General features: G+C 37.0%; 1 protein-coding gene across 1 annotated transcript; it reads right to left on the reverse strand.

Annotated features, from left to right (window-relative positions):
* Positions 1–5,457: 5,457 nt before the first annotated feature.
* Positions 5,458–14,676, reverse strand: CLEC4D (C-type lectin domain family 4 member D). The gene is made up of 6 exons (XM_069491513.1): positions 14,649–14,676; positions 12,708–12,797; positions 9,903–10,007; positions 8,983–9,134; positions 6,720–6,835; positions 5,458–5,605 (listed from the first exon to the last, which is right to left on the reverse strand). Exons 1-6 carry the CDS (start codon positions 14,674–14,676, stop codon positions 5,458–5,460), a joined length of 639 nt encoding a protein of 212 aa, XP_069347614.1.
* Between the last annotated feature and the right edge of the window lie 9,625 nt (positions 14,677–24,301).

Below are 24,301 nucleotides of genomic sequence, written 5' to 3' on the forward strand. Positions count from 1 at the left end.
ATGTAAAATGTTCTTGCTCTTCTATTTCCCAATCCCCTTTCCTGCCTTTCCTTCTCTTGACAATGCAGTCCTAAAATCATTCATTAGGTGAGAACAAGGTAGCTTTTTTATGTGTGTGCATGTACGTGGGGTGGAGATTGAGGGGGCACGTGTTTACCCCTCAGGGAGTTTGAGCCTGAGCTGGCCTGAGACACTGTAGAGGAGGGGTGTGGAAGGGGGACGGACTAAGGGTAACAGCACCCAGGGGGTTCAGGGGGCATCTTGGTGGAGAGGTGGACTGTCTCAAAGTCTCAGAGCCTGAGCTTGGACCAGGAGGATGTCCACAGCGAGGTGGCCAAGCAGGGGTATCTGAGCCCAAGCAGGATCCTCCAGGTGGGTGGCAGGGCACTGGGTGGGGTGAGGTGTGTGTGTCCACACAGGTCACTCAGCACAAAGGGAGGAGGCAGAGGCTGAGCAGGTCAGCTTACATGTCTTGTAACCAAATTTAAATGTGCACATTTGGTAAAATTTATTCTTGGGCATCTTATCATTTTATTGCTATTGTCAATATATTTTATTTTAAAATATATTTTCTACATTTTACAGGTTATTATATTGTGAATTTTTTTAATAATGATAATCTATGCAGAAACATTGTTGAACTGTCCTATTATTTTTTTTAACACTTTGGCAATACAGTCCTGTATATTTTCTCTGTAGATAATTATACTGTCTATATCACTGAGCTACCCAGCACAGTGGCCACCGGCCACAGGAGGCTGTTGAGCACTATCCTAATTGAGATATGCTGGAAGTGTAAAATATACACCAGATTTTTGAGAACTTAATTGGAATAAAAAGAATGTAAAATATGTCATTAATAATTTTATATTGATTACATGTTAAAATAATATTTTGGCATATGTTGATTTAAATAAAATAAGTTGTTAGAATTAATTTCACTTGTTTCTTTTTACTTTCTTGATATGGTTACTAGAAAATTTAAACATGCAACTTACATTTTTGGCTTGCATTGTATTTCCTTTGGACAGTTCTGGTCTAGAAATAATAACAGTTGTTTTCTTTTCTACCTGGTCCTTTTGCTCATATTGAGCTTGTGAGGACCACCAATATATTATTGCATAAAAGCTACTATAGTGAGCACCTTGCTTTATTCTTGGTTTTAAAGAAAATGCTTCTAATGGCTTATCATTAAATATAATAGTTGCTACAGGTTTGTGGTAGACGCCCTGTAGAAAATTCCTTTTGTGCCTTATTTGTTAAATGTTTTACACTAAGTGGTTTATTGATTTTATTAGATGATGCTTTAGCATCTCTTTCTTATATGCTGATAAGATTAATTCCATTCATAGATTTACATACTATATACATACATGTATGTTGTTTAAAAAACCAAATTCTTCTATAAGCGTTGTGATTACAAATGCCTGTTTTCTGACTGCTTCTGATTCTCATGCCCAAGAGGCAACCACATTCAAGTCTTTAGATGCTGCTTTTTCGATTGAGTTCCATGTTTCCATTTCTGTCAAATAGTTTCTAAATATAGTTTGTATTATAATTCATTAATTTGTTTCCATTTTAGATAGTGTATATTAACTCCAAACTCATGGAAACAAGAACAGTCCTCTCTTTCTCTCCTTCTCTCTCTCTCACACACACAGTTCCCATTGCTCTGCTATCACTATAAGATAATTTATTTTTAAATCAATGTGCAACATTCAGATTGTTATGAACATGTAAATATTGTTTCAGCTGAATCATATACTGTATTATTACTACATATTTTTAAAACCATTTTGCTTTTCATGTAGCTAATATTAGCATCATTTTTCATATTTATCTAATTTTCTATGTATTGATATAATTCATCCCCTAACTCTCCAAAATTGTACATCACCTCTCAGTACATCCAAATGTACTCTCTTTGTCCCATATTTTCGTGGGGAAAAATCCTTTTTGGAACATTACCTTCCATTCCCTGATCTGAACTGAGATTGCTCTCATAGTTTTTTTCACAGCCATTATTTTGTCAATTTTATTATATAAAGGAAATATTTTGCCAATTTAAAATCATTTCAAATTATGGTACAACAATAAAATGAAACACGATTTATAAGGCACAAGATATAAAACAATTTTCAAACTATGTTGTTAAGTAAAAAAATAGCAAGATGTTTAAGAATATGTAGATATGGCCAGGCATAATGGCTCACGCCTGCAATCCTAGCACTCTAGGAAGCCCAGGTGGGAGGATCGCTTGAGCTCAGAAGTTCCAGACCAGCCTGAGCAAGAGTGAGACCCAGTCTCTACTAAAAATAGAAAAACAGAGGACTGTGGTGGCACATGCCTGTAGTCCCAGCTACTCAGGAGGCTGAGGCAGGAGGATTGCTTGAGCCCAGGAGTTTGAGGTTGCTGTGAGCTAGGCTGACACCATGGCACTCTAGCCCAGGCAACAGAGCAAGACTCTGTCTCAAAAAAACAAACAAAAAAAAGAATATGTAGATAATGTGGTGCTCAAATTAAATCATTAAAAAAAGAATATGTAGATAATGTTTCTATTAGTATAAAAAATTTCAGATTATATATCCATACGTTTGTACCTTATATACACATATATACTATGATTACTATATATAGTACATATGTACTATATATACTTATACACTTTATTTGTAGCATATATACTACGTATAAACATATATGACAATATATATAAGAAACTGATAATCATAGTTATTCTGAAGAGGCATTTAGGAGACTGGCATTCAGGTTGGGAGAGAGATTTGCTTTGTACTTCTAATAATATTTTACTATTTGCCTTTTTAACACATTTTTCAAAAATAAAAAGACTAATTTTTTAAGAGTTTCAAGCTTCTAGGACTATCTACTGTACTAAAATAATTAGAATCCATTTCTATGAATTTACTGCTGCTGTCTTAAAGAAATTGTGAAGAATAGGAGAGGTCCCATGACAGTTGAGAATAGACTGAAAGAGACTAAGAGCACATCTTTGTTTGCTTTCTGTGGCTTTCAACAGAATGCCTGAAACAGGGTGATTTACAAAGAAAAGGAATTTATTTCTGACACTTGTGGAGGCTAAGTCCAAGATCAAGGGGCTGCATCTGGTGAGAGCTTTCTTGCTGGTGGGGACTCTGCAGAGTCCCGAGATGGCACCGGGCATCCCATGGTGAGGGGGCTGAGTGGGCCAACGTGATAGCTCGGGTCTCTCTTCCTCTTCTTATAAAGCCGCCAGTTCCCAGCCCATGATAACCCATCAATCCATGAATCCATTAATGGCAGAGCCCTTATGATGCAATCACCTCTTAAAGGTCCCTCAACAACACCCCATTGGGAATTAGGTTTCAACATGAGTTTTGGAGGGAACATTCAAACCATAGCACAGTGGAAATAGGGAGACCAATCTAAAGGCCGCTGCAACCACCCAGGTGAGAGAAACGGTAGCTGGGTCTATGGCGGTAGCCACAGAAGTAATGAAAGATGATCAGCATTGGGGAAAAATAGATTATACATACAGATATAAACAGAGATGAATAAAATAAAAAATATATCACATTTTATTGCCAGCAGAATATCTATATACAGTTTTATACAATTTAAAAATGGATAATATTAACTATACAAAGCCCATTAGCATTTGCATGGTTACTTCAACAGGTTTTGTAGGTTTTGTGCTATGTAATTTAGTGAAATTTACAAACAATTAAAGTTACTTAGCACCACTTCAGTTAAAAGTATCAGCTTTAAATTCACACACACACACACACACACACACATCACCACACATAATCAAACATTATTATTCCAAACCCAGAAAATCAATAACTAATTTACAAAGTAAATACTGTCTTTAGAAACAGTGGTAGAAAAGTTAGGTTGAAAGCTATTGCTTGAAATTTTTCAGCTTAGATCCAAAAACATCAGCAAATTGAGAATTTTAAGAACAACCACCATATTTTGGTAAAGTTGAATATGACTGCTTCACAATCAATACCACATATATCAGAAAAGCATAATTTCTCATTGTCAAAATAATGACTTCCTTGCTAGTTTGAACTATAGCTTTATGTTAACAATTTATATAAATGAGTTGAAAATGTGATTCTTTCTGATTCAAACTAAAATGAAGGTGCTGATATTAATACAATGTTACTTCAAATAATTAAGAAATTTTGGCCGGGCGCGGTGGCTCACGCCTGTAATCCTAGCACTCTGGGAGGCCGAGGCGGGTGGATGGCTCGAGGTCAGGAGTTCGAGACCAGCCTGAGCAAGAGCGAGACCCCGTCTCTACTAAAAATAGAAAGAAATTATATGGACAACTAAAATATATATATACAAAAAATTAGCCGGGCATGGTGGCGCATGCCTGTAGTCCCAGCTACTCGGGAGGCTGAGGCAGGAGGATCGCTTGAGCCCAGGAGTTTGAGGTTGCTGTGAGCTAGGCTGAAGCCACGGCACTCACTCTAGCCCGGGCAACAGAGTGAGACTCTGTCTCAAAAAAAAAAAAAAAAAAAAAAAAGAAATTTTATCTATTAGCCAAGAGGCCAAGTCATCCCCAATAACTGTCCTGTAATACCACAGGGAATATATTTCATCTCTAATGAATCACAGATCTGGGCTATAGTTCTGGTCTGCCATGAACTAGCAATGTGAAGAGAACCCAAGAATTTCATTTCCTCAGCTGAAGAATTGAAGGAGTTTGGTTAAAGGGGCCTGTAAAGGACTTTGCCACTCAAAAAGAAATTAAGTCAGCTTGAGAATTTCTGCTTTGAGATGATATTTAGGGTGGAGTAAGAAGTAAATTTTTTAAAAAGGTATATGGACTAATTTTTTTGTGCATGTGCAATACCATAATTCAGAGCTACCTATACAGTGTTGATCTGGAGAAATGTTGCTCATAGAATGTCACTATAATGACTGATATTATTAAAAAGTCTGAAAATGAAGCATCAAACAATAAAAATGTTTAAAATCTTTAAAGTGTTTGTGATATTTGAGTTAAACAATGATGTACTACGACCAGTTAGAATATCCCACCTTTGAATTTTAAAAGCTAAGAATCTGAGGCAGAGGAAATATGACAAAGAAATTTCAAGCCATTCTGTTAAAAAAAATAATCAATACATACCAATTGAAAAACACCTTGAAATACCATCAAGAAAACAAAAGATAATAAAAACTGGTTTCCACAGAAAAGAGGATTCCTTTCACCAAAGCACCATACAAATGTGCTATCTTAACACATGCACAGAGACAGACAGACATATACACACCATAGACACACATACACAAACATTATCTTGAATGAATTGAACAAAAATAAATATTAAAAATGTTCTATGACCCAGCATGGAACAGCTTTCTTTATTCCAGCGATGCATGTACATTCTAATTGGTTCTTCTTTTCTGTGTCCATTATAAGGACCACTTCATAAGTTTCTAGTTGAGTACTGTTGCAGGTATCTTACAAATTCTGTATCTCTCACGGTTACAAGGAATACCATTCCAGGACCATTTATCGTTTTTATAAAGAAGAGCAACACAGTTTTCTTCCTTAAGATTGTTGGGTTCACCCTTATGCCAGAACCTGAAAGGAAATAAATAGATTGATATAAATATAGATGTAGATAGATATCAGAGGAAAATTCAGAGAAAATGCCCCCAGCGTACATTTTAGAGCTGCTCTGTCTAATACAACAGTCACTAGCCACATGTGACTCCTGAGCCCTCGAATGTGGCTTCTCTGTAGTGAGATATGTTTTAACCATTAAGTGCACACTGTATCTCGAATATTTATTACAAGAAAAGATTTAAAAGATCTCAGTAATAATTTTATATTGAGTACATGTTAAAATGATAAGATTTGGATATATTGGTTAAATATACTATTAATTATTAATACATTATTAAATATTTCACTAGTGTTTTTATTTTCTTAATGTGGTTACTAAAAAATGTTGAATTATACATGTGGCTTTGCATTATATTTGTTTTTGTTTTTTGTTTTTTTGAGACAGAGTCTCGCTCTGTTGCCCGGGCTAGAGTGCTGTGGCCCCAGCCTAGCTCACAGCAACCTCAAACTCCTGGGTTCAAGCAATTCTTTTGCCTCAGCCTCACGAGTAGCTGGGACTATAGGCATGTGCCACCATGCCCAGCTAATTTTTTTCTATATATATTTTTAGCTGTGAAGATCATTTCTTTCTATTTTTAGTAGAGATGGAGTCTCGCTCTTGGTCAGGCTGGTCTCAAACTCCTGACCTCAAGCAATCCTCCCGCCTCGGCCTCCCAGAGTGCTAGGATTACTGGCGTGAGCCACCGCTTCCGGCCTTTGCATTATATTTGTACTAAACAATACTGGCTTCAGAGAAGAAAATGACAAAGTTATAACCCTGTTTAAAAAGCAGTTTTTATCTCTTCCATTGTTTATCCAAATGTAAATCTAAGAAAATTTTTTTCACATCACTATCATGCTACCTGTTCTTTCACTGACATTGTACAAATAAGGATACTGAAAACGTCACTGAAGTCATGGGCTCATTCTGTGACTGGGACATGGCATACAGAAGTTACTGAACACATATAGTGTTTTATTCTGGGTAACATTTTTTACATAGCTGTACTCCACCCCAAAATGAATTCTTCTTGCTACCTTCTCCCCACCTTCACCTATAAATCCCCTTAGTCCCACTCAGTATACTCACACCATGTGCATGTTAAATGGCGTCTGGTCCACCCAGCGCCACTGACCTTCAGTGTTCTCATCTGTAAGTCCTAGGAAATACGAAAATTGTCTATCCAAAAATTGTATAATAAAGTTCTGCAAAAAAAAAAATGTAAATTTTTAAAAATATATTTTCACTTATCAAGAGATGGCTGTTATGTTGGAGAAAAAGGAAAGAAGTCGAATAGATTATTGATTAAGCACAAAAGCTTTGGCAACAGATAGATCTACTTTTTCTTTTTTTGGTTGGATCCTGTTTTTTTATTTTATTTATTTACTTTTATTTAAAAGTATTACAAGGTACAAATAATTTTGGTCACATGGGTTGCTTTTATAATGCCTGAGTCATGGCTATAGGAGTGCCTGTCACCCAGATATTTATTGTTCACTGTACCCGTTAGGTAGGTTTTCGTCCATCGCCTCTTTCCCTCTCCCACCCTGTTGATTTCTGTGAGTTTTACTTCACTCTATGCACATGTGTGCTCATCTGTTTAATAGTGAGTACATACAGTGTTTGTTTTTCCATTCTTCACTTAGGATAATGGTCTCCAGTATCATCCAAATTGCTGCAAAAGGCATTAAATCATTCTTCCTTATGGCTGAGTAGTTCTCCATGGTGTACATATACCACATTTTGTTAATCTACTCAAGAATTGATGGGCATTTGGGTTGATTCCACATGTCTGCATTTGTGAATTGCGCTGCAATAAACATTTGAGTGCAGGTGTCTTTTTGATAAAATGACTTCTTTTTCTTTGGATAAATACCCAGGAGTGGGATTGCTGAATCAAATGGTAGGTCAACTTTTAGTCCTTTGTGGAATCTCCATACTAATTCCATAGAGCTTGTACTAATTTGCAATCCCACCAACAGTGTATAAGTGTTCCTTTCTCTCTGTATCCATGCCAGCATCTATTGTTTTTGGACTTTTTTTTTTTTTTTTGAGACAGAGTCTTACTATGTCACCTGGGCTAGAGTGCCATGGCGTCAGTATAGCTCACAGCAACCTCAAACTCCTGGGCTCAAGCAATCCTACTATCTCAGCATCTCAAGTAGCTGGGACTATAGGCATGCGCCACCATGCTCGGCTAATTTTTTCTATATATATTTTTAGTTGTCCAGATAATTTCTTTCTATTTTTAGTAGAGATGGGGTCTCGCTCTTGCTCAGGCTGGTCTCAAACTCCTGACCTTGAGCGATCCTCCCACCTCGGCCTCCCAGAGTGCTAGGATTACAGGCATGAGCCACTGCACCCAGCCATTAAATCCCATTTTATTCAAAGAGTCAGTGAACCTGTAGATTGTAAAGCCATGAAAACAGACTACACAAGGAAACTTCGCTGATCACAAAAAGAGTAGACTCTGAAAAACAAACACCACATGTACTCCCTATTAAAATGAAACTAACTGATGAGCACACATGTGCACAGAGGGAAGTGAAATTCAGTGGAAATCAAGGAGAGGGGAGGGGGGCGGAGGGGATGGGCAAAAACCTACCTAACAAGTACAGTGCACATTATCTGGGTGATGGGCACTCTTGTAGACCTGACCCAAACGTTACAAAAGCAATCCATGTAACCAAAAACATTTATACCCCCGTAATATTTTGAAATTAAAAAAAAGAGTAGAATCTTAGTCATGGTACATATATGGAAATACATTACATGAGGAAATAAAGTTCAGCTTTCAAAGGTTTGAATTTACCTTAAGATTTCTTCATTCAGAATTAGAACCATACATTTGAACTATTTTTCCTATACTTTATCCTGAGAAAATATTTCAGTCCTAGTTAACTTCTTAACCAAACATTTATCAAGATCTAACCAGTGTGCCTGGCACTGCACAGGACACGGAAGGTGCAAAGAGGAGTAAAGCACGGCCCACCCTCCACCAAGTAGGCGTCACTGGAAGAGATGGAGTGGTGAATAGATAATTCTAGTGCGCTGGAGTACATGCCGTGATCTCACTGTGCACAAAGTACCGCAGAAATACCTCCAACTTAGAACAGGGAGGGTGGAGTAGGGAAGGTGGTCAGGCTAATTTTCTGGAGGAAACAACACAGGCCTTAAATCTGGGAAGGCCAAAAGAAGTTGGCCACAGGAAGAAAAATGGGAGAGGAAGAAAAGGCTTCCCAGCCGAGTGGAGCAGGTGAAGCAAAGAGACAGGGAGTAACAGAACAGAGAAATTCCTCTTTCTCTGCAGAGATTCAAACCATCAGAGAAACATGTGATCCTCCTGACACACCTGCTCAGCTTCTGTGCTGATGGTCGCCAGATGAGCCCCCATCCCTGAACAGTTTCTTTCACTCTCAGCCCACGTCTTGTTGTCATTAAGAGGAAGAAAGCAGTTGGACTGGAAGGCTCTCCAGAGAACAGGACAGCAATTCCAGGTGCTCCCTCAGGTGAAAATTGAAACGGAAATTATTTCATCCGTAACAGATTGCACAAATATTCTACAACATAATATCCAATTAATACTTGTGGGAATAATGCCACGATTACCAAAATCACTGTTTCCCCCTCCCCTCCAAAAAATCCTGAAAATTACGTTTCTAAATATATTCTAAATGTAAGTATTGGAAATCACATAATGACTATGAGAAAATTACTAAGTATTCTCTTAGAAGACATTATTATTATTCAATTTCCATACATCTATTTACTTTCATATTTAAAGTGTTTCCATAGCAAAGCTTTTTGCAGAACATTTTATGTGAAGGGGCAAAGAATCTGCTAAAACTCAAGCATTCTCTTTTTCTCCCAGATGAGACTTTACAAATTCCAGAATAATAAAAGAAATAAAGACATCTAAAGCAAAGCTGTATATTCTATTAATAGGACAAAACTGTTCTTATGACATGTCTAAATCAAGGGGTAATGGAATGAAATTAACGTTATGTTTTGGATGTCAAAAATGGCCCATAAATTTGTTAAGTTGTATTCTCCAGTTATTCAACTAATTATGGTCATAAGAAAGAATTCTATCTTAATTTACTGATGTTCACTACTGTGCCAGATTCTCATCTCATGTTATTTTAATCTTTCCTGGCTTACTACTGGTATTCTTTAAATCAGACTATGAAAAAAAAGAAAAAAATCAAATTGTGAATTTGAGTAGAAATGGAAATAAGAGAGAAATTCCCTTAGGCTCTCTGTCATCTGTACCTTTCATTTCTGACGTCTCTCTGATGCACGTTAGCTTTGTATGGTACTCTGGTAACTTGTGCATTCCTGTGCCTCTCTTACAGCGTAGAAAGCTGTAATGAGTCACTGTCAAGGAAGAAAAAAGTTAGTTTCATTTTCCTATATAATCACTTAATTAGGAAAATGGGGGCTGATCTCTCTAACCTTTCTCTTATCCTAATAGTTAAAGCCCTCACATTCTTTTTTCTTCCCATGTAGTTCTTCTGTTCTAGCTCCAGGTGAATTGGTTGCAAGCAATTGTTGAAAATTAATATTCTGATCATATTGTCCATTTTGTGCTTTACAGGAGTAATTTTGCAAACTTTTATGTGCATATGCCTTTAAACATATATTTCTATCAAAATTTGTGTTAGAGTGGGGAATTTTGGTGAGCACAAGGATAGTTCTGCTAAGTTTTATGAGCCTTATACATTTTTTAATATTTTTATTTTAAAACATAATCACAGGTAAAACAGTGAAAAACATAAATGCATAGTTTAGCAAATTATTGTAAAGTGAACACTCCAGGTAACCGCTACCCAGCTCAAGAAACAGAACATTGCCAACACCCCAGGTGGCCTTCACATCCCAAATGCAATCCTCTTTTTCCCCCTTAAAGGTAATTTTGTGGCCCTAAAAGTAACTATTCTGTGCTTTGCCTCACAATTTTACCATTTAATAACATATCCCAAAATCACATAGATCAGATTTGCCTGCTTTTGAGCTTTCAATAATGTAATCATCTGGTATGTACTCTTCTAATTCTATCTTCTGCTCCACATTGTTTCTGGAATTTATTCATGTTACATGTAACTATAATTCATCCATTTGCATTGCTGTAAAGTGATCTTTTGTCTTCATCCAGTAAAACGTATTTATCTAATCTACTTCTGGTGGATATCTGAGTTGTTTCCAGTGTCTGGCTGTTGTGAACTGTGCTACTCTGAGCATTTTTGACCACGCATCCTAGAACACATAAGCAGGCATTTCTGTAGGGTATAGATCTAGGAGTGAAACTGCTGGTAATAGGGGAGGCATATTGTAAATACTGGTAAACTTTTCCAAATCTCCCACCAGCGGCAACTCATTAATGGTCCAGGTGTTCCACAGCATCATCAATATTTGGTAGTACCAGACTTTTTCATTGTGGCCACCCCGTTATGTTTGCAGTGGCATCTCATTGTGAGCTGCATTTAAACTTCCCTGATAACTAATAATGAGCTTGACCTTCAGCATGTCTTTATTAGACATTTCATTTTCTCTTTTCTATTGTGCCTATTGAAGACTTTGCCTCTTTTTCTATTTTATTGTCATTTTTCCTATTCATCTGAAAGATTTTTTTATATATTCTGCACACTAATCCATTACTAATTACATGCATTACAAATATCTTCTCTTACGGCTTTCTGCTTTCACTTGTAGTGGTATCTTTTGTTGTACAGTAAATCTTATTTTAATGTAGTATATTTTGTCAATGTTTTCTTTATTGTCATTCTCTGACTCAAGGTCATGAAGATATTCTCCATTTATTTTCTTAAAATTTTATTGATTCATTTTTCACATTTTGGTCAATAATCCACCTTGGATTGGTTTTTGTACATGGCATGATGCAGGAGACCAACTTTATTTTTAAAATATAAATTATCGATGGGCTGTCCAACATTTATTGAGCAAAACTGTCCCTTTCTCGTAGCTCTGCAATATCCACTTCTGTTTTACAGAAAGAGTTTTTTTATGCAGGGTCTGTAACGAAGCTCTCTTATTATTTTCCTTTGGTCTATTTGTCTTACACCTATACCATATTACATAAATTACAATAACTTTATTTTAGATCCTGATATCCGAAAGAAGAATGTCTTCCTATCATTTTGATGGTGGTGATGGTTTCAGGGGTGTGTATACTTATTCCCAAACTTGAGATATACACGTTAAACGTGCAGCTTTTTATGTGTAAATCAGACTTCAACAAAGGGGTTTCAGAAAAAAAAAAGGAAGAAAGGACAAATGTTCCAGCCTTGTTCTTCTTTTCAAAGCCAGTTCATTTAAAGTTGCTTTTTTGCTGCTTACTCTTTACTCATAAGATGCAGCCCTTTGTAATCCTAGTCCAAAATGGGAAATAATTTACTATACTCATCTATATGGTTTGGATGTTTGGCCCCTCCAAATCTCATGTTGAAATTGGATCCCCAGTGTTGGAGGTGGGGCCTGGTAGGAGGTGTTTGGGTCATGGGGGCGAATCCCTCATGAATGGCTTGGTGCCCTCCCATGATAATGAGTGAGTTCTCACTTTATTAGTTCACATGAGAGATGGTTGTTTAAAAGAGCCTGGCACCTCTTCCTCCCTCTCTTGCTCCCCTTGACATGCCTGCTCCCCGTTTGCCTTCACCTTGATTGGAAGCTCCCTGAAACCCTCACCAGAAGCAGGTGCCGGAGCCATGTTTCTCGTATAGTCTACAGAACTGTGAGCCAAATAAACCTCTTTTCTTTATAAATTACTCAGCCTCAGGCATTTCTTTATAGCAGTGCAAAAACGTACTAACACACGCATCAACGTTTACATATACAGAAAATGGTCTAAATTCCATTTTTCATTCCCTGACATAAAGGCAACACTATCAAAAAATAGAAGGTAAAGTATGTAACTCTGAATTCTAAATCCAAGACCCCAAAGACATTATAGATTGATTATGTTGGGGAAACTCAAGATAGTAAAGGTTTAGGGCAACTTTTATGAAAGTTATTTGGGAAAATAATTCAAGAATAGTTCCACTTTGGCTAACAACTTACCCAAACAATTTGCAATAAAACAGATACTGAGAGGTGAGATGAGAACAATAGCAATAATCCAAAGGACCCACTGGTAATGCTCACCTCCTTCTATTAGGATAAAAAGAAAAATAAAGAGGTTAAACTCTTCTCAGCCACAAGCTAGGGAAGCCAATTCTACCAAGCAAGGAGCAAGCTAAATGTGAGAGCATCCAAAATATTTTAAATCTAGAAAAGAGCTTAAATATTTCCTCTGAATAAGTCAATTTTAGAGCTTACTAATAAATGAATAAATAAGAAAAATGGAAGCAATTTTTTAGTAATTTTGGAATAAGAAAGGCTTTTTTTTTTTTTTTTTTTTTTGACACAGAGTCTCCCTCTGTCACCCTGGCTAGAGTGCCGTGGCCCCCCAACCCCAGCCTAGCTCACAGCAACCTCAAACTCCTGGGCTCAAGCAATCCTTCTGCCTCAGCCTCCTGAGTAGCTGGGACTGCAGGCATGCACCACCACGTCCAGCTAATTTTTTTCTGTTTTTAGTTGTCTGGCTAATTTTTTTTGTTGTTAGTAGAGACAGGTCTTGCTCTTGCTCAGGCTGGTCTCAAACCCCTGACCTCAAGTGATCCTCCGCCTTGGCCTCCCAGAGTGCTAGGATTGCAGGCTGAGCCAACGCGGCTGGCCAAGAAAGGCTTTTTTAAGCAAGACAAAAAAACCACAAAAGCCATAAAAAATTGGATAATTTGAGTATATAAAAATTAAATTTATATATAACATAAACAATGTTAAAAGACAAGGCACACATGGGGAAAAAGTCTTGTCATAATTTCCAGACCGTATAAAGAATTTCAAAAATCATTTAGAAAACTGAGCAAAACTTTGAGCAGGAAATCTGCTGAAAATTTAATTTGCTGAAATTGTAAATGGTCATTAAACAAATAAAAGTGTGACCAATCAGGGAACTATAAACTTAAAGACTGTCATATAATTTCTCCATATCAGATTTTAAAAGGTAAATTAAAAATCGGCAGTGTTGGCAGGCTGAGGGAAAATAAGCACTCTGGGTGAGAAAATAAAGGCTGTTGCTGAGACTGTAAATTAGAAATACCTTTTAGAAGGATCAATTTTTTAGCATTTATCAATTTTTAAATGCATTACACTTGTCACAACGATTTCAATTATAGGTATTTGTCCTACAACAATAACTGAATTTATTTATGTTAAAGGATATTCATTGCAGTACTTCTGGAAATAGAAAAAAGCAACAAAAAGAAAACCACTGGAATCTAATACATCTGTATTATCAGTAACAGAAATTCTAAATTATGCTGAATCCATATAATGAAAATCTATACATCAATTAAATAATCCTGTATATCAGTGTGTACTGACAAAAATATCTCCAAGACATATTGTTACATAAAAAGATATTTTTAGGAACTTTGTACAGTGTGATCCTATTGAAGTTTGCCATGGTAAGGTGATGAGATGAAGCAAAACTTTAATTTTAAATTTACGTATTTCTGCATTTGTTCTATATATTTCTCAAAAATATCACTTAATGTTCTTGCAATACAAACCCACTGGTGTATCTTAATCTAAACATAAAATGGAATGGTCAGAGCTTCTGATACACCTTGAGCCTAAGTCAGTGTGTTTTCTACATTTTCCTTCTCTCTCTCTCTTCTTTAAAAGAATCTTTCCACATTACTCTCTTTCCATCTTATTTCTCTTTTATATACTTTATCTCCTCTCTTGGTTCAATCTACATGTTATAAAGAAGGTTCTGTTACCCAACTTGTTTGAATCTATGTCCTTCCTCTTAGCCAAATTCATCCTCATTTCCTTCCACCCTCTCCTCCCCATTATCATCATCTACAATCTTTAAAGCTACAGTCAATTCATAGTTTTAAGTTCAGTCATAATTCCAACTGCCTCTTTGAAATTGAAAGGAGAGAAAGTACTTACCTTTACTTTGAGATTCTTCTAGCCCCATTATGTGATTACTCTCTTGTTGTTCAGTGGTCAGGAGAAACGGGAACCTCTTTTATTTGTTTTTTCCCAGAGTATTTTCTGTGGATAGAGAAATATATTCAGAAATATTGGAGAGTGAACACTAATCTTACCTATTCTAGTGAGATTAGAAAGTTCCAAAATAAGTGAGTTAAGTCAAAAGGAGAAAACTTTTCAAAGGTTGGGGTTTCCCTTGATTCACTCTGGGAGATGAGGCAAACAAAAAAAAAAAAAAAAAAAAAAAAAAAAGGAAATTGAGAAAGCAATGCCCATTTAGTAGAAACTTCCATAAGTATGTTTAAATCACTAGGTTGGTTGTGTCATGTGGAATTTCTCAATTTGCCTTTTAGTTATTTAGACAGAAAATTCAGCAATATCCTAAAAAATAATTATTACGCCCAATGAAAATTTAATAAACATCCCCTCATCTTTCTTTCTTGAATATTATATTTTCAAAGGTATATAACTATATGTTTGAGATAAGCTCTGCCTTAGAAAGGTCTTTGAGCTGAATGAGAAGTTGTGTCCAAGATGGCAAAAGACAATGTTGAACAATCAACAAAAGCTTTTAGTGTACACACTGTACCTACACTGTATGTGAAGACACAAAACCTGAAAATTTTTGTCTTGGAGTTGAGGAAGAAGTGAAGTTGTTGATTAAACCCCAAGATCTTCCTGAGTAAGAGAAAGTAGGCTTGTCAAAGCAAAGGAAAAGAAAAGCTAAGATTCTGTGATAAAGACACCATCAGGGTCCCTGACTTCACTTACAGTACTGTTATGGAGTGAAAGTTTGTGTCCCCCCCAAAATTCATTTGTGGAAGCCCTAACCCCCAATGAAACAGTATTTGGAGGTGGGATTTTGGGGAGGTAATTAGGTTTAGATAAGGTCATGAGGTTTTTGACCTTATGGGATTAGTGCCTTTTTTTAATTTTTTTTTTTTTTTTTTGAGACAGAGTTTCACTTTGTTGCCCGGGCTAGAGTACCGTGGCTCCAGCCTAGCTCACAGCAACCTCAAACTCCTGGGCTCAAGCAATCCTTCTGCCTCAGCCTCCCGAGTAGCTGGAACTACAGGCATGCACCACCATGCCCGGCTAATTTTTTCTATATATTTTTAGTTGTCCGGTTAATTTCTTTCTATTTTTTAGTAGAGACGGGGGTCTCGCTCTTGCTCAAGCTGGTCTCGAACCCCTGACCTCAAGCGATCCTCCCGCCTCAGCTTCCCAGAGTGCTAGGATTACAGGCGTGAGCCACGGCGCCCGGCCAGATTAGTGCCTTTTAAGAAGAGATCAGAGATCTTTCTCTCTTTCTCTCTCTTTCTCTCTCTTTCTCTCTCTGCCATGTGAGGACACAAGGAGAAGGTGGCCATCTGCAAGCCTGGAAAAGAGCCCCCACCAGAACATGACCATGCTGTCACCCTGATCATAGACTTCCAGCCTCCAGGATGTGAGAAATAAACGTCTGTTGTTCATGCCACCCACTGTATAATATTTAGTTATAGTGGCCCAAACTGACTAAGGCAAGTACTCAGCAGCTTAGAGACCCTTCTTAAAGTCTAGTTTCCAGAATACAGTCCTTTCCCTGAGTTCTTTCTTAAAATACAATATTATTTTAATTATGTGTGTGTGTATATATTCAGTAATCTTGAATGAAATAGTACTTTGCCATGGGGGTGGGAGCAGATAAAACAAAAAATTCAGTAATACATCCGTTTTCTAGCACTGTCACAAGGGGGCATATTCTCATAGCAGCAGTAGCACTTAACCCAGAAACTCTCGTATGCAACCCTAGAAACTAGATTTTTGTCTAAAGCAATATTTATTCTAATTAAAAGGATCTAGGACTTCTAGAGGATATATAAATCCTGCTTACAGCAGACAAAAATGAAAAGATCTCGCACATCCTTTTGTTCCCAGAAAGCAAGCATGATTTCAAAAACATGAAAGAAATTGTGCTCTAGAAAGTTCTCTGAGCTGAGTGAGAAGCTGTGTGCAAGATATAGTTAAGATTGAAAAAATAGGCCGGGCGCGGTGGCTCACGCCTGTAATCCTAGCACTCTGGGAGGCCGAGGCGGGTGGATCGCTCGAGGTCAGGAGTTCGAGACCAGCCTGAGCAAGAGTGAGACCCCGTCTCTACTAAAAAATAGAAAGAAATTATATGGACAACTAAAATATATATATACAAAAAAATTAGCCGGGCATGGTGGCTCATGCCTGTAGTCCCAGCTACTCGGGAGGCTGAGGCAGGAGGATCGCTTGAGCCCAGGAGTTTGAGGTTGCTGTGAGCTAGGCTGACGCCACGCACTCACTCTAGCCCGGGCAACAGAGTGAGACTCTGTCTCAAAAAAAAAAAAAAAAAAAAAAAAAAAGATTGAAAAAATACAATATGAATAATGAGCAAAAGCTCTATTAACTTTTGTTTTCGAGTTGAAGAAGTAGTGATAGAGTTGTTGATCAAATTCCAAGTTCTTCCTAAATAATAGAAAGCAGGCTTGTTAAAGCATGAAAGAAAGAAAGAAAAGAAAGAAAGAAGGAGAGAAAGAGAGAAAAAAAGAAAGAAAGAAAGGAGGAAGGGAGGGAGGGAGGGAGAAAGAAAGAAGGAAAGAAGGAAAAAGGAAATAATGAGATTCTGTGGTAGAGACACAACCTTTATCACAGGTGAAAGGTAAATGGTTAGCTTGACAGGACTCCAAGGGCAAGTTTAAATAATTTGAGTGCAAAATAATTTATTTTATTATGATGACTAACTGGAAAGTTAGAATCCATGAATTCACAATGATCTAAAAAGGAAATAATTTATATAAATGAAATATAAATAAATATTATAGAATTTATTTATTTTAATTAATTTTAGCAAGCAAAGGTATTATCATAATATGTACATTAATATATGTAAGTGTTAGTTTCTTCTATTGAGTATATACATTACCAAACATAGGTATTTACTTGTTTTGTTTTATTTTATAAAATTAAATAATAGATATCAGAAATAAGAAGACAAATAATCCTTGGGAAAAAGTCAATCTATACCAACAACAGGGAAGACTAATATGCATCAGCTGGGGGACTTAATAACCGGGTGGAAAGGGAAGCCAAGGGTTCACATGCACAGTAACTGGGTAGAAAGAGTCCTCAAAGTGTGCTGCAAAGTGATGAATTAGTCAAATATACTATTCAAAAGATCTAACAACACAGACTTACTTATACCTAGAAGTTAAAACCCCAACATGACTTTACTGATTGTGATAAAATAAGAAATATTTGGTTTTGGAGTGATGCCAGCAGAGGGAGCCAGTACATGTAACACAAACCAAGTAAGATATTAGAAGTACGATATTTTCGGGAAAGACGCCAGGTTACCAAAAAAACTAACCTAAATCTGTTTGGAACAGACTAAATAAAATAGATTGTTGGGTGTCACAAGTGAAGTTTAAGAATAGAAATAATTATCAGTCTAATTTCACATCCAAAAATCAATTGATGGGCAAACAGATGACTTCATGGTTGCAATATTGGAAAGAAATCAATATAATATGACAAACATTGTAAGATACAAAAATATGCATTACAATACCCACTATAAATGCACTGAAAAGTTCTGCTTCAGTTTAGGCATGTTGCCAGAATCTATTGTTTGGCTTTAGCTTATGGAATATCAAAGAACTGAAAGTCAACTTGAACTTTCTGTCATCCCTGAACTTGAATGATCACTGATCATATGATCACATAGGTATAACAATGTTAGTAAAGCCCCACAGATAATAAAGATGCTCTCAATAATATCTATGTTATAATATTATTTCTTTAGTAGTTGTTAAATTATATCAATATATTTAAATTATATCAACCTTTAATTGATATAATAAAAATATATCAATTTTTTCTTCTTACTTTCCATTAACCAATGATGTCAATTTTTTTTCATAGCTCTTCTAAGGTACTTGTTATTCAATTATTTCTATTCTTATCAGTATTTTCAACCCTAATAGAGTCTAAATCTATGACATTTGGCTATAGTGCTTTACTCCTAACAGTTGATTTCTTGTCTTGGCTACTATAGTAGGAATGTACAAGAAAATACCTGACATGCTTATTGGAATTTTCTGTTTTTGTTAGCTAGAAACAACCCTGGCAATTAACTCCTAGCGGCTACTCATAAACTTTGCACATGTACACAATTGTTTAGTAGAGATACAAGTAGGAAAAGACTGAACTTTATAACAGAGCATATACACATACTCAAGCACAGTCACTACCAGGAAACTATCTCAGATACCAGCAACAGTCTACCTATTCAACTCTGTCAGGAAAACCAGTGTTAAATATTAGTGTTTTTGTGAACACTGAAGTTCAACAGCTTGCAGGAACTAAAGCAGAAATGCTTTCAATTTAATCCCCCTTTGATAAAAAGCTTTCTTAAAGCACTAAACAGTCCCTAGAATCATAAACAGAACTCCTGACATGGAGCAAGTCACTTAACTTCTATGAAACAAAATTTCCTCATCTATGAAATGATACCTGCTTTCTAGTTTCACAAAGTTGCTGTGAAAAGGCAGGTCTATGTGAAAACGCTTTAAAACTGTATAGAGGGGGGCGAGTGAAAACAAAGAAAAATAAAAAAAAATAAATAAATAAAACTGTATAGAATTACACAAATAAGACACTATTATCTTTATTAATGAAGATCCTTTAAACTTTAATCTTCTACATCCTCAGTTTGATCATCAGTGATTATCCTGGATGCTGGTACCCTTACAACCAATTCCCGCTACATTAAATAAGGCCACCCTACTGTATTTTCAGCTTTTTATAGTATTCTTCTCTTCTTCACTGTCAGGCCATTAGTGTCATTTCCTGTCATTCTCAGAAAGAATCAACATGTCTACTTTTTGCAATCAGCGGTCAACATCTCCTAATGCAATGCTTCTTAATTTTAGACAAGCTCTTTGTGAATTTTATCAAAACTACTGCTTTTATCATTCTGCCTCCAAAAAATTAAACATACATGCATTTTGCATGCATTTTATCAAATCTGGAAAATCCCGTAACACTATCACATGGCTCATGTCAGAGTTGGTTTACCTAGAAGATGGTCCTCTTTTTCTTAACCTCTTTGTGGTTTTTAGAATGACTTTAAAATTGAAATGATGGGAGAAATAAAATGTAAAAGAAAAGCCTTATAATTTAAAGAAAAAAAAAGTTGAACATAACTGCTAAATAAGAAGGGAGAAGTTGCCCTCCTGTGAACGCTCCATGTGATACCGTACATTAAAACTTCCCTCTGGGCGGGGCATGGTGGTGGCTCATGCCTGTAATTCTAGCACTCTGGGAGGCCGAGGCGGGTGGATCGTTTGAGCTCAGGAAGTTCGAGACCAGCCTGAGCAAGAGCGAGACCCCGTCTCTACTAAAAATAGAAAGAAATTATCTGGACAACTAAAAATATATATAGAAAAAATTAGCCGGGCATGGTGGCACATACCTGTAGTCCCAGCTACTCAGGAGGCTGACTCAGAAGAATCGCTTGAGCCGGGGAGTTTGAGGTTGCTGTGAGCTAGGCTGACACCACAGCACTCTAGCCCAGGCAACAGAGTGAGATTCTGTTTCAAAAAAAAAAACTTCCCTCTGAACTGCATTTGTTGTTGGTTCAAATGCAAGATAAAGTCACAGATGTGATTGGGTGTAAATTCATCCTTAGTCTCAAAATGTGACTCTCTCTCTTCACAAAAATATTAAAGAAAAATATCACCAATTTCTAATAAAATTACTAATTTTATCTCATACACACAAAATTTTTTTGAAACTCTGAAGATATTATTAGTTTAATAAGAAATTTGAGGAGAAAGTCAATACAAATTTAAGCAGTAATTTCAGAAGATCAAGTCACAGGCCAGGCACGGTGGCTCACGCCTATAATCCTAGCACTCTGGGAGGCTGAGGCAGGAGGATCGCTTGAGGTCAGGAATTCGAGACCAGCCTGAGCAAGAATCAGACTCCATCTCTGATATAGAAGATATAGCTAAAAATAGAAAAAATTAGCCAGGCATGGTGGCGTGCACCTGTAGCCCAGCTACTCGGGAGGCTGAGGCAGGAGGATCACTTGAGCCCAGGAGTTTGAGGTTGCTGTGAGCTAGGCTGACACCACAGCACTCTAGCCCAGGCAACAGAGTGAGACTCTGTCTCAAAAAAAAAAAAAAAAAAAAAAAAGAAGAAGAAAATCAAGTCACAAAAGAAAATGTTAGCATACCTTCCCCTGTTTCCTGTAACTGTGAAAGCAAGCCAGAGCTTTCCTAGATAAATAAGCCATTGAACGCTCCCGTGGAGAAAGCAAGATTGGAATGGCTGGGATGTAGACTCCGGTCTCTCACGGGCTCAGCCTCTGCATGATGCTGACTCCTGTCGTGCTGTGATGAAACACAAACAAACAAACAAACAAACAAAAAACTATTTCTTTGAAGTTAGACAAAAACAAAATACAGAGGCTTTTGAAAAGTGACATGTAAGTCATGTCAGGCTACTAAATTGATCAAGATGTTGGTCAGACAACCCTTTCAATAAGCAAACTAACGTGAGGCAACCAAGCCCAGAAATGGAGATGAACCCATGGAATATAAGCCTCAGAAGCTTGTTAGAGTGCAGGATCCAAGACAATCTGCTTTTCAAACTTTTGCAATGCATTGCAAAGTCTGTTAGTTGAGAAAATTTTGAGTTCCCCTTCTATTGGATTGTGAATTCTCTCCCACATCATGATTTTCTGATTTCTGCCATCTTCATTTTAATAATCTCTGTCAAACACTATCCCATGATATCCCACAGGTAAATTATTCCTCTGAAGTTCAAGGAATATTTTAGCCCTGAATCTTGTATCAAAATTTAGCAAAGAACACTACTCTTGCCTTCAGAGTTTTGGGGTTTACCCTGATGATAGACCCTGAAAATACATGTATAGGAAATAAATAGAACAAGGAAATTCCTGATGAAGAAACCAGGGCCAGAAAGAAGATGAGGATAAAAACTAATCACTTGGTCAAAATATTTAGTGAGTATCTACCATGTGCTAAGCACTTTGTAGGCTCTGGCAATAGGGCAGGGAATGTTGCCTTTCACTGATTCCACAATTATGTGCCAGGGACTCCTCCAAGCAGTGCGCAAAGTAAACAAAAAGTGCCTGTCCTCCTAGTGCTGACATTGTGCTAGGGAAAACAGATTTTCAACAAACACATATGTATGTGAAGGCAGTTGATAAGGAAACAATTACTGGGTAACAATAAAGAAAAATGGGAGGACGTGAGCTAGTCTGGGGCTGGGGCAGGGATGCGGAGAGAGGAAGGAAGTCCTCCCTGAGGAAGGGATGACCTGAGGAAGGATAGCTGCTGTCCCACCATATCCCCACCGCGTGTGCCAGAGGCTTAGAAATAGGTGGTACAATACTCCAGGTTGCACGCTTAGCAAATGACTCACTAATTAGATGAAAAACAGGGTCCCTTTCAAATGAGACAGAGACAGTATTTTACAAGGTATTTGTCTTATTCTTCATTTTAACATAACTTTATAAAAGGCTAATACACAAAAATGCACACCACCATGCCTGGCTAATTTTTTCTATTTTTAGCAGAGATGGGGTCTGATTCTTGCTCAGGCTGGTCTTGAACTCCTGACCTCAAGCGATCCTCCTGTCTCAGCCTCCCAGAGTGCTAGGATTATAGGCGTGAGCCACCGTGCCTGGCCTGTGACTTGATCTTCTGAAATTACTGCTTAAATTTGTATTGACTTTCTCCTCAAATTTCTTATTAAACTAAGCAACACAGCAACACAAAAATTGACAAACTCAAAATATTTTAAAAGACCAAGCATCAAGAAAGTACCCTAACTATTTCAGAGGAAAAAACATTACAGACTTCTTCAAGGAAAGAAATAAAATTGAGATTTGACTTATCAACCTAACTTGATAATAAAAGCACATGAATCGCGCCTGCGTAGGTCACCAGGCCTTGTGTTTCTTCACCTCAGGGAAGATTTATCATACAAGAAGGAAAAGTTACTTGTAACAAACAATATTCTTTTCTCCCCTTTGTTTTCCAGAAGATGGAGATACGTGGAGTGATTAGGCAAGGGGCAGATAAAGAGACAGAAGGGAGATTTCCAAAAACTTAGATGTGAACAAAAGTCATCACATTCCAATAGCCCTTATAACTTGTATTCGTACCCCGAGGGCTCCCAGAAGTGGATAGACCCAAGCAGAACCCATGTTGAACAATGGGACAATCAGTGCTGACCCTGACACACTGAAGATTAAGAGTCCTTCTCCCTTTGTGTTATCTTCTGGACAACACACAAGCTTCCTGGATTCTCATGCAATGCAGTGGTGAGAAAGGAGCCCCAAAATGACTGAGATGGGATTTCTTGCCAGGTTGGCATAATGGGGTCTTAGAATGAGATTTCTTTTTATTTAAAAACATGTGAAAAGTTTTGCACACTCAAATTTGTCAACAAAGAATTATACCCAATACAACACAGAGAAAGCAACAGTATACAAGAAAACAGTAGATCTAAACCAGAAGAGCCAGGAAAGGAAGTCCCTGGATGACAGCTGTGAACAGGCCTAAAGAGTAATGAGCCCAGGGTGGAGAAGTAGCAGAACTCTGAGGAACCCGGACTAAAGCAGCGTGCCGTGGAACAGAGTGATTGGAGGACTGAAGATCAGGGGTAGAACAGGAACACATTACTCAAGGAAAAGTAACTAGCAGTATCAAAAAAAAACTAAAAGCTATCTGAGAAAGCCAGGATCCAAATAGGAATGAAAATATAATAGGGTTTGAGTTGAAATAATTGGTAGAATCTAAGAAAATAGAGTCCATCTGATCTGAGTGATAGAAGCAGTCTCCTCTGAATAAATTGGAATTGAGACGTGGGACCCACAGAGAAGGAAGCAGAAGCTTAGCCCATATCCTGGCCCCAAAGAAGCATGGTTATGTAAAAGTTTCCTCACTAGAGTTGACCTTCAGACAAAGCACGGACACATGGTCATGGCTGCAATATGGAATGTGAATGTCAACATCCTTAACAAGGCGAAATTTAAAATGTGGCTGAAGTAGGAAGTCAAAGAGTGAAGAAACATGAGGGAAGTGTAGGAACCACCACTCTGTTTTTAACAAGATGTAACAAAAAAAAATATGGCCAAGATTAGTATTTAAAATTACAAAAGCAACCAATAAATTAACTAAAAATAATAATCATCACAATTTTCAAAATTTGAAATAGAAAAGGTGAAAATATAGAGGAAAGCAAAAAATAATTAGGGGAACAAGAAGTATTGGATTGTAATTCATAGGACTAGAGATACGAATTTTATTTAGAATCATAGAAAAAATTCACCAGAAGAACTTAGGAAAAAAAAAAAACAGTTCAAAGGATTTGTATTTGCACAGTAAGGCTAAGAAACACAGTTGCTTTACATAATAAACTCTTTGGAAAAATTTGAATTATCATCTTCTACATATTTTATTTTGGTTTTAATTTTTTAATTTTATGATAGGGCTATATAATGTCAGTGTTTGTATTCTTTTTATTATTGCATAGTAACAAAACAGGCAAGATAAGAGCATAAGTTAGTA

Source organism: Eulemur rufifrons, chromosome 16 (genome assembly GCF_041146395.1).
Source record: "Eulemur rufifrons isolate Redbay chromosome 16, OSU_ERuf_1, whole genome shotgun sequence".
In the NCBI taxonomy this organism is placed as follows: domain Eukaryota; kingdom Metazoa; phylum Chordata; class Mammalia; order Primates; family Lemuridae; genus Eulemur; species Eulemur rufifrons.

Bases quoted from the DNA above. Each gene is read 5' to 3' on its own strand.
- CLEC4D (XM_069491513.1), bottom strand. From the start codon at position 14,676: ATGGGGCTAGAAGAATCTCAAAGTAAAG. The intron at 6,836-8,982 runs GTGTGTCAGGAG...TTTTTTTTGCAG, and splicing joins TCAGCACAGAAGCTGAGCAG to AACTTTATTATACAATTTTT. The intron at 5,606-6,719 runs GTGAGTATACTG...ATTTCCTTTCAG, and splicing joins CCATTTAACATGCACATGGT to GTTCTGGCATAAGGGTGAAC.